Consider the following 10,977-nt stretch of genomic DNA (forward strand, 5'->3'; position numbering starts at 1 on the left):
ATGTGGTACTGAGGAATCAAGCCCAGGGATTCATGCATGCTACGCAAGCACTTTACCACTAAGCTACATTCTAAGTCCAACTTGTTAGTCTTATACAAGTTGTCATGACCCAGTAGGGAATGGGGTCTGACTGGATAGAAGAAAGCACTAATTGTATAACATAGCTTCTCAGCCACCTGAGAAATAATACTATTAATTCTTTCTTTTTCCTGGACACCCTCATGCTGGGCCTTTTGCTTCTGTAACATTATTCATACTAAAAAATACCCAGGGAATCACCCAAGCTATGAAATTACATCATTGATAGTAATTTAATCTTTCTAAACAATCTTCCCCTTTCCAAACCTAAGGGAGTATTCATTATTTTCTTGGTTTCCTTTTTAGTTTCATTATCTCTATATGTGTCTTTATTTTATATGTTATTGATTTTAGTTTTATTATCTCTGTATTCGTTGGCTTTGATTGCAGATATTTTTAACTTTATTTAAAAAGAGTATCATGCCTTATGAGTTTTTGAATATTTCATAAACCTCCTATGTATTGCTATGACTCATCTATTTAGTTATTACTAAGTTAGGGCCTAAGTTGGTTAGTTCAGCTAAGGCCCATTTATTGTGATAACTGCTATATAATATGTTAGTCAAACACAATTTTTAAAAATCTAGGTCACTGTTGATGTGACATTGGGCTTGTTCCAGGTTTGTTTTTTATGACAAATGGTGATGTTTTTTATGACAAATGGTGATGTCATGAACATTCTTTTCTTGTTTTTTTTTGTTTGTTTGTTTAAAGCAGAGTTTTACTATATGGACCCCAAGCTAGCCTGGAACGCTGATCTTTCTGCCTCTGCATCCTGTGTACTAGAATTACAAGCCTACTGGCTTAATGAACATTCTTATATGTAGGCTCTGGTATACCAGTAGAATAATTTCTCCATTGGTAAAGTTTAATTAACCTTTTCCTTTAGCATATCTAAATGTAAGAATGGAGTCATTCTACTGGAGTTTTCAAGAGAACTTAAGCAAAATTTTGTGATGTAAGTTTCCAGAATGATTAATTCATCTTACTAATTTCTTATTGATTGGATTAAATCTACAGAACTGGAATTATCAATGTTTCTTTGAACATTTGTCTGGCCTGTCCCCTTTTATTACTTTTTATCAGTAAAACTAAGAATAATTTGTGTTGTAATTTTACGTAGTAATATATAGAAGTAAGAAGCCATGGTATGCCTGTAGTTAGTTAAGGGCCACTGGTCTAGTTCCAGGAGACACTTAAGGTAAAGAAAGTTAGTCTTCTTTCTCTTTCTAACATTTCTGGAAGTACAGTCTCACTGAAATCTAGAATATGTGTTCTTTCTAGAGTATGCCATCATTCATTCCTTAGGAAACCTGCCATCTTACAGAGAGTAGAAGAATGTGGTGCAAAGCCAGCAGATCCTTTCTTATCCATGTAAGCAGATTTCTTTCCCTCTAGCTAATATTGAAAGTCTTTCTACTTTAGTTCAAAAGACTGTCTATTAAGCACATACTGGAAATAGCAGTTGTAAACCACTCTTCATCCATGTTCATGGAAAGACCTTTATAAAGGCACTTTCTCATATTCAGGCAAAAAAGTGACTATTTTCAGAGGTGTCAGAAATAAAGCCAGGAGCTATTTGAATATGCTTGTTTATTCATCTTAGTTCTTTAAATCTGAGAAATCTGAAACACAAAACTACCCTAGGTGCTGGAGGACCCAAGAAATATCAGAGATCTTTAAGAAATTGTACCTAGCCATCAGAGTGACAGTGAGGTGAAATCAAAATTCTGTTTTTCTGTGTTGCATTTATGTCCTGCTGGAACACAACTGTGTTGAAAATCAGAGTGTGCATCCAGGCTTTGTGTTTAGGCCATCTGGTCTTTGTCTTTGCTTACAGGTGTGCGGTTGGGTCACTCAGGTCACAGTTTTCAAGGTGTATGTGCGGCTGTATACCAGGATAGACTTTTTGCACAGGCAATGCAGTTCCCAGTTTCTCTCCCTTCTTGATAGAACCTTTATACTTGACTGGCTTAATGTAGAAGATTTTCACACAGAAACCTAAAAGAAAACGAGTATAATTCTTTATTTTCTGTACTTCTGTAGCCTTGATTCAGAATTTTAAAACAAGCACACAAGTGGAAAGCAAAGAAAAAAAAAAAGAATTGAGGTTGGATGAATTCAGCGGAGGAACAGAGGAAGATAACAGAAGCCTATTAAAAAAGGTAGAGTAAATTTACAGGATGGCAAAGGGAGGAAAGATTCAAATGAAAAATTACCAGGAGTATTGAAGAAAAACAGAAAATAGTAGAAAACATTAGGTAGTAGAATACTGACCCAGACCAGTGTCAAGTCCAAGACATAGTCTGATAAAATTATCAGACTTTAAGAATCTTTCCTAAATTTCAAGAGAACTTTTATAAAGGACTGCACAGAGAAAGGGAGATTTAGTATAATGAAATAGTTCTACAATGATACAATATTGTTGGGACTGAAACTATGAGTCACAAAACTACCCTATACGTATACATATATACATACATATAAACCTATATGTATGTATATATGTATACGTATATATGAGTTTAACTCTGTTGACATTTTTTCCTGTTGGTTTGAAAAGCAGAACACAGTTCTGTGCCATATAGAATAACACAGTGATTGAAAAGACTAAAAATAAAGACTTGGACAAAGGTTTCCCAAGCAAATGGAAGCAAAAAGAAAGGAAGGGTTGTGATCCTGTTGCCAGAGAATGGAATTCAGGCCAAAAGCTTGGAAACAAGGAGAGCAGTGTGTAATGCCAACTGCCATGAATTGTCCATGCACTCAGTCACACAGAAGCCATCTGTATAAAGTGTAGACGATAGGAGGAAACGCAAAGAGAAATGGAAAGAAACCCACTCATAAAGGGGAGGTCTTAAACTAGTCTCTGTGCAAACAGGTCAAGTGGAAAAAACCAAAAACAAAGATGGAAAGCCATGAAATTGTGCTATCCAACATGGTAGCCATTATCTTCATGTGACTGCTTAGCACTTGAATGTAGCTAATCTGAATTAAGATGTACTTCTGAGTAAAATACATAATGCATTTTGAAGGCCTGAATATAAAAAAAGGAAAAGAGCTCCATTTCCTTATTAATCACACATTTGAAATAATATTTTGGAAAGATTGAGTTGAATAAAATATTAAAATCAGCATCAAATGTTTCTTTTTACTTCTAAGACTACTCAAACAATTTTAAATTACATAAACAGCATGTGTTACATTTCTATTGAACAGTACTGCTACAGGAGATCTAAACTCCTTGGAAGATCTTGTGAATATACATTAAATGTAAGATGTGTGAGACCTCTACACTGAAAACTAGTACAACTACCAACACAACAATCAAAAAAAGACCTCAATAGTCAGAGGATGTAAGATACCCATTGAATTGCAGGACTCATTACTATAAAGATGATCAGTTTGTTAACAGTTTTTTTTTAATTTGATCTATATCCTGAAATCCAATCAAAGTCCCAGCAAGATTTTTATGGAAATTGGCAAGCTATACATTTGGAAATGTGAGTTTCCAGATAATGTGAAAGAACACAGTCAAGAAACTTACCCTTGGTGCCAAGATAATGTGAAAAAACAGAGTTTAGGAATTTAGACTCCCAAATATCAGTGTGTATTTTTAACTATTGTGATCAAGACAGTGTGATATTTGTACCAGATTGAAAACTAATGAGCGTGTGTGCCAGCGGCTCACACCTGTATTCTTAGTTGTAATCAAGTTAATGTTGGTAATGTTGGGTTAATTCAAAATCAGTATGAGAAAAAAAACTTCAAGTTTCTTACACAAACCAATCAAAATGAAAGTCAAAACAATAATGTGTATAGGAGAATACCCAAGAAATATTTTCATGTATTCACGTTGGCAAAAGTGTGTTAAAAATGTGTTCACAATAAAGGAAATAGTTAACTAAATTTGACTACATTAAAAATAAGAATTTCCAACTTGTAATCCTGACTTCTTGGGAGTCGAAGATAAAGAGGACTATGTCTAGGTCAGTAGCACAAAAGTCGGTGAGTATCTCAGTGGAAGAAGTTGGACATAATGGTATGTGCCTATCATTCCAGCTGTGGTGAGAAGTAAAGAATAAAATCACTGTCCAAATGTGTGTCTGAAAGTAAGACCCTATCTCAAAAATAAACAAGAAGTGGGCTTCAGGCTTGACTCTGCAGTATCTTATCTACTGAATACCAGGCACTGAGTTCAAGCTCCAGTATTGCCAAAAGAACAAATATAAGAATTTCTGTCTAATCATAAAGGAAGTAAAAAGTTAGTTCACAAAGTGGGAAAAGAGTGGACTCAAATCTAGAATATGTGGGCTCCATTTCAATAAGAAAAAGTCAGATAATTCCATAGGAAAGGGGCAAGATATTTGAATAGGCTCATCGTAAAAGATATCCATGTTAACAGTAAATACGGGACATTGCATTTCATTAACCACTGGGGGAATGCAAATTAAAACCGCAGTGAAACACTCCATCAATCAGAGTGGCTGGAATCCAGCAGTGCATAGGTAACATGAAGGACTGTGTGGGGAATAAATGGAATGCTCATACACTCTTGGAAGACCTGTAAAATCAGTACAACTGTTCTGAAAAACTGGCAGTTATCAGCTGTAGCTGAAGATGTGCATGCTCCAAATGACAGCCGTTTCCCTCTTACAGTCTTCTATCGACTGCTAAGGGCGTTGGTTGTGGAACCAGAGAAATGGCTGCAAGGTAGGTAGATAGACGGAAGTATATGCATATCATGGGATAGTTTACATCCAACAGAATGAACAGGTGTACAAAACCACAGATTAATCTCACAGTGGTGAGAGGCAATGAAAGAAGCCCACAAATACAAGTAGCATATATTGTTTCATTCTATATATGTCGTCTTTTAAAATGGACATGCTGGAATAGTACCTGAACTCTTATCTAGCACAAGAGGTCTTGACCAGACTGGCTTACTCTGTGTCTTGATGTGGATGTTGGCAACCCAGTGTATTCACTTGATGACAATTTGTGGAGCTGTACTTAGGCATGAAACGTGTTTTTATATGTTGTGTTATACCTCAGAAGAGTTAAAGCTCAAGACAACTCCAAGCCTGGCATACCAGAAGACCTGCTCTACGTAAAACATAAGAGGACTTTGAAAGTAGTTTACATTTAATCCTGGCTGAAATGTCAACATTTACAAATTGTGAGACTTTAGTAAATGAAGATGTCTTTCCATTATGGCTAATTTTACTGAAAGTGATTTTGTTTATAGATTTTTTTTTAAAGTAGAACCACATAGGCCACAGAGAAAGCACACCCATCCATCACCTGTAGACTTGGAGGATCCTGTGGCAAAAAATGCAGTCTTTGGGGAAAGTGTTGGAACGGCTTTGCAAAGTTTTGCTTAATGTATCCTTTATGTTCAAGATACTGTAGTGTTGAAAGAAGCACACAACATCTGTATATGAAACCTGCATGAAATCAATCATCATCTCTAGCAGCTGACCTGGGTCTGTACTTCACCTCTCTTACCTCTTCCAGAAAGCCGAATGCCATTGTTAATAGCATTTTTGTTTTTATAAGGTTTCTCCTGGCCCATAATCATTCCAGTGAATGGTGCATACACAGTTGATCCACCAGAACACAGGACATCTACTCCCTGGTGAGACCTCTGATTTCTAGGATATAAATAAGAGCAAGCAGATTGTAAAGATAAAAACATTTAAAATAGCTGCTACATGGCAAACCTGAAACAAATATTAGCTATTCTTACATAGTATTTTGAGGAAAAGCATATATGTAGATTGTTGAGCATATATGTAGATTTTATAGCTATCTGAATCAGGACTATTTTGAAGAATTGTCTTTTAATGAGAACCTATCATAAAAGACATGTTGCCAGTCGCTGGTGGATTAAATCCTAGTTACTCAGGAGGCTGAGATCTGAGGATCGTGGTTTGAAGTCAGCCCAGGCAGAAAAGCCCCTGTGAGACTCTTATCTTATCAAAAACTGGAAATGGTGTTGTGGCTTGAGCCCAGAGAGGCTCAGGGACAGTACCCAGGCCCTAAGTTCAAGCCTCACACCAAAACAAACACAAAAAAGACATGTTGCCTTAATCTTACTTTTCTTCCAGTTTGAAAAAAGAAAAGTCCTTGAAAACATCATTTATTTCGTCTGGTATTTTAACTTGATGAGGGATACCTCTTGGGTTTATTAAACTGCATGAACAAAATACAAAATGCTTCCAGATGGTGACGTTTCTTGGGGTTGTCCCTAAATTACCCCTCAGCTCTGACTTTCCATTCTCTTGCCCCGTCTGCTCCTACCGGCCTCTTTCCCCACGCAGCAGGCTACTTACTAAGCGGAGTCACTAAAATGGTTAGAATAGTGTGTAAGGCAGCACGGATCAGATACCCAGAGAAGAGCCAAAAAGTTGTCACATAAAGTTAAATGACTAAACATGACAGTGTGAACTAAGTCTTAATTTTGACAGTCCAGAGGTCATTTATCTATTTTGCCCCATCTCTTCATCCCATTTCAGATATTTGAGGTAGTATCTCTGTAAGGGTGAATTCTACTCTAATTAGGCTGGAAATCAGCAATGGAGTTGGACATACATAGAACTTTTTTCAGACCGGACCCCTCCTCAAGGTGGTATGTATATTACTGGAAATTCATAAATGTGGCTCTCATTGTCTAGGAGACAGCAGGCTTTCTTGTCTGCTTAGGGTTAGCTGCTAACATCTAAATTTCACAGCCCGAGTCAGTGACAGCATCGTTGATGGGAAGAGAATCCAAAAGCCTGCATTCAGAGGTAGCCTTTGCCATCTCCAACCATGAATGCTTGGTGGAAACCTTCATTCTCTGATCCCTTAGATCAAGCTCCTTATCTTACGAAAGACAGTAATAGTGTTTGGCTTTTATCTTTGGAAAATCAGATGAGACAGGTGAATGTAGAGAGACGTTTGAGACGGAAAACATTGTGTTGCTTCTTTCATGGTCTGTCCCCAATTTACTACTTATCCTTGAAGTACGGTTCTTGGAAGTTGCTCCAAAGACAGTATTGCTTCACACGTCTCTGGGTTTTCATACTGTCCCAGGGGAGGTCAGGTGAGCCCTTGAGAAAACATAGGACAAGGACACTAGACAAGGGGAAGAGCCAAAGAGGTTGCTATTTGCCTGTGAAACCACATACCTTTGAGCAGAGTATGCACCACAGCCGTGGCTGTCACATGTCCGGATCTCGTTGGAGGACTTACCGGCACACATAGTTGCCCACTGCCCGGCCAGTGCTGAAAAAGAGAACCATGAGTGCTTTGGGTACCTCCAACCTCCATCTGCCTTCTTAGTCTCTGGGAACTCCTGAGAAGCCTGCTTTCACTGTACTTGCCCCGAATTCCTGGAGTTTTATGGGAAAGATCTTCTTTACAGAATTATGTTCCCTGATTCAGACGTCAAAACTGGCTTTTTCCCTAGCCAGTTCTGCTGTATGACGTATAAAGTATCTATTTCTTTATAAGCACTCACCTCCAACATTATCCCCTTGTTTCACACTATCCACTAATAAGTGGTATAAATTGTGCTTTGTAAATTTCCTGACATGGGAACCACTGTGTTGAAGTTAAGCAAAAATAAACAAGCACCAATCAGATAACTTTAGAAATTCTCTTTGAAATGCTGCTTTGTGGTTCTAATAATCAAATTTGAGCAAATGTTAGAATTAAAGGCAGAGCATATTCTGAAATAACCAAGTTTATTCAACCTGAACTAAATTTTTTTTTCCTATTTGTGGACGTGGAAGAGAGAGATTCTCAAAATCTAAAATGTTGAAGTAATTTAAAGTGAGGTCAGAAGAGAAATGAGGAAGGAAATAGAAACAGTTGCATGGTAACAATGGAAAGACTGTCTCTCTTATACTTCCTGCAAACTTTAACTGCTATTTGTATTTTCAGTACCATAAGCATTGTCAAATGAATTAAATTCTCTAATTTCCGATATTAACACACACAGTTAACAAACTCAGCCTTTCACTTTCAAACTAATAAAACCAGAAGCAAAATCAAGACCTTGTTAATTTGGTGGTTGATTCTATTTAAAGACATTTTTCTCTTCACAAATAAATATACTAGGTAGGAAAGCTATAGGTGTGGTCGTTCCTTAATGTGATTTAAATTGTGCATTTCAAAGTCTTGCACCTTGGAGCCAGGTTTCAGATCAACACCCTGATCAACATACAATGTAATCACTCTGGCAGTGGCATTAATCTTTGGGAACGGAGGCATCTATTAGACAATTTAATAGTCTATTAGACAATTTAATAGTCTACTTTTTCTTCCCTGCTATGAGCATTAAGGAGAATTTCTTTGTCCTAATCCATACTGCCCTTTTTCTGTCAGGAATTTTTGAAGTCTGATTCTTACAAAGCTTTTTGTTTTCTAGTTGTGTTCCAGTTAAATTCCAGACCGAGATTTGGAAGGGTTTTCTAGAAATCTTCCTGTTTGTGTTTTCCTGTGTCAAAGAACCAGAGCATTCAGGAAGAAATTGACAGTTCCCCCTTCCTCCTGCTATCTATCCTTCCTACCCCACATTTAATAACAACACACACGTTTCAGCCTCCATTTTCTAATCTAGCCCTGAAATCAATTTAGTAGAAATTAGCCAAGATTCTAAAATTGTATTTTTGACTTACCAGTAGAAATCAAAGCAGCCAAAAGTAGTACTTGTGTGGAAAACATCTGGATTTTGCTTCCCTTAAGTTTCTTCCTCTAATTAAAATTGCCCCACACACTCTTTGAAGAGAAGTCAAGTTTGATTATTTTTTGGCAAGTTAGCCTTAGAATTCTGCTCCTCTTGATTCTTTTAATTTAGCATGAGACAGAAAATTTATAAGAGAATAGAGCGAGTTGGATTCCAGCATTCCATAAATGGCTATTTGACTTGCATGTAAAACCCATGTAAAAGCCTTTGATCTGAAGAAGCCAGTTTTATTGGCAATACTGACTAAATATTAACAGAAATGATAAGGTTAAGTGCAGACTAATGGTCTTTGGGCTGTAGCTGGAAGAATATACATATGAGTAATTACATATTTAGTACCGTTTGTTAGGAGATGTGTTCATTTTCTGGTTCATTTTCAGAAGAGAATTGAGCAGGAAAAGTGTGATCCTCTATAACATAGTCTTCAGGATGCCCCTTAGTGTTAAAAAGTTATCAGTTCAATTATGTTTCATCTGTATAATTACAGATAGTAACATTTTGAATAAAATATTTCATTTGAGCTAGATGCTGGTGGCTCACGCCTATAATCCTAGCTACACAGGAAGCTGAGATTTGAGGATTTCAATTCAAAGCCAGGCAGAAAAGTCCCTGTGAGACTCTTATCACTAATTATGCACTCAAAACCGGAAGTGGTGCTGTGGCTCAAGTGGTAGAGCACTACTACCCTTGAGCACAAAGAGGCTCAGGGACAGCACCAAGGCCCTGAGTTCAACCCCCACAACTGAATATACATATACATATATATATATAATATATACATTTCTTTTGAATATGTGACTTTAAATATTTGTTTGTTGTAATGAAAATTAAACATTTAAAGTACCTATCAGTAGGGGAAATGGTATCTGAACATGATATAATCATACAATGGAATATAACAGTTTTAAGACAATTTATATGCATTCATATGGTTAGAGTTCTATACTGTTGAATAAAAATACATCCCTTCCCCATACTGGGGCTTAATCTTAGGGCTTCATGTTCTTGTTCAGTTTTGGTTTTGGTTTTGGTCTTTTCACTCAATGGATGCTCTCCACTTGAGCCATACTTCCAGCCTTTTACAGGTTAACTGGAAATAAGAGGCTTGAGAATTTGTCTGCCAGACTGGTTCCAAACCTTGATTCTCAGATCACAGCTTCCTGAGTAGCTAAGATTATAGATCTGAACCACTGGCACCTGGAAAAAGGCAACTTTTTCTTTCTTTCTTTTTCTTTTTTTTTTTTTTGCTTTGGGATGTTAAATGCTACCTACACTTCTCTGAATTTAAGATTCTCAAATATATATTGATGTTACTATCCTTAACATTAGATAAGGACCTGGAATTTTCTATGGATGTATCCTCATTTAAATAATTGTCAGTAGCAGCAGGAGATTGGGACTGAGTCCTCTACAGAGTCAGAGAGGGGACTTTCCCAACCCTTTATTTTTTTTCTTTTCTTTTGGTTTTTGTTGGTTTGGGGGCTTACACCCAGTGCCTGGGTGCTGTCCCTGAGCTCTTTCACTCAAAGTGAGCGCTCTACCACTTGAGCCACAGTGCCACTTTCAGTTTTCTGGTGGTTGGGGAGATAAGAATCTCATGGACTTTCCTGCCCAGGCTAGCTTTGAACTGAGATCCTCAGAGCTCAGCCGCTTGAGTAGCTAGGATCATAGGTGTCAGCCACTGGCACCCAGCTTGTGTGCAACTTTTGACTTCACATACAGTCCTTCAAGAAGGCATGTAGTATATAATGTGCAGAATGTCAGTGTCTTGAGAACTGAGCCTATGTACTGGCAAAAAGAACCAACCACTGCTATTAACAGGAGATGCAAAAACAGACACAGATACATATAGTGTACGGAGTGCTTCATGTGATAAAAATTTTGACTCCATGAAGGGAGAAGATAAGTAATCTCTCAATAGTACCGAGACAGCAGCTGTCAAGAAATAAAACCTTGATCCATACATCAACGCAGACCAGACGTTTTTATCTTAAATAATAATACAAAGAGGGGCAGGAGAGAGGCAGAGAAGAAAGGAAGAGAGTAAAAAAGGGAGGAAACCATAAATTATGACATTCTCTAGTTGTTCCTGAAATAGTCTTGGAATAAGTTAAGCCTTTCAAAGAATGGAAAAAGCCCAGTAACTAGGAAGAAAAACATTTGCT

At 37.2% G+C, this 10,977-nt stretch overlaps 1 protein-coding gene across 1 annotated transcript; it reads right to left on the reverse strand.

Moving 5' to 3' along the window:
* Window positions 1-1,656: 1,656 nt before the first annotated feature.
* LOC138807797 (leukocyte cell-derived chemotaxin-2) lies at window positions 1,657-9,010 on the reverse strand. Its single transcript, XM_069993562.1, has 4 exons — window positions 8,745-9,010; window positions 7,251-7,347; window positions 5,587-5,732; window positions 1,657-2,079 (listed from the first exon to the last, which is right to left on the reverse strand). Exons 1-4 carry the CDS (start codon window positions 8,788-8,790, stop codon window positions 1,913-1,915), a joined length of 456 nt encoding a protein of 151 aa, XP_069849663.1. The 5' UTR covers window positions 8,791-9,010; the 3' UTR covers window positions 1,657-1,912.
* Between the last annotated feature and the right edge of the window lie 1,967 nt (window positions 9,011-10,977).

Source organism: Dipodomys merriami, unplaced genomic scaffold (assembly GCF_024711535.1).
Source record: "Dipodomys merriami isolate MVZ:Mamm:240054 unplaced genomic scaffold, mDipMer1.0.p SCAF_434, whole genome shotgun sequence".
NCBI classification, from domain to species: domain Eukaryota; kingdom Metazoa; phylum Chordata; class Mammalia; order Rodentia; family Heteromyidae; genus Dipodomys; species Dipodomys merriami.

Excerpts from the sequence above, each read along its gene's own strand:
- LOC138807797 (XM_069993562.1), bottom strand. The coding sequence starts at position 8,790 with ATGTTTTCCACACAAGTACTACTTTTGGCTGCTTTGATTTCTACTG. Across the intron at positions 7,348-8,744 it reads GGCTGCTTTGATTTCTACTG|CACTGGCCGGGCAGTGGGCA; the intron begins GTAAGTCAAAAA and ends TCTCTTTTTCAG. Across the intron at positions 2,080-5,586 it reads CATTCGGCTTTCTGGAAGAG|GTTTCTGTGTGAAAATCTTC; the intron begins GTAAGAGAGGTG and ends GTTTTCTTTTAG.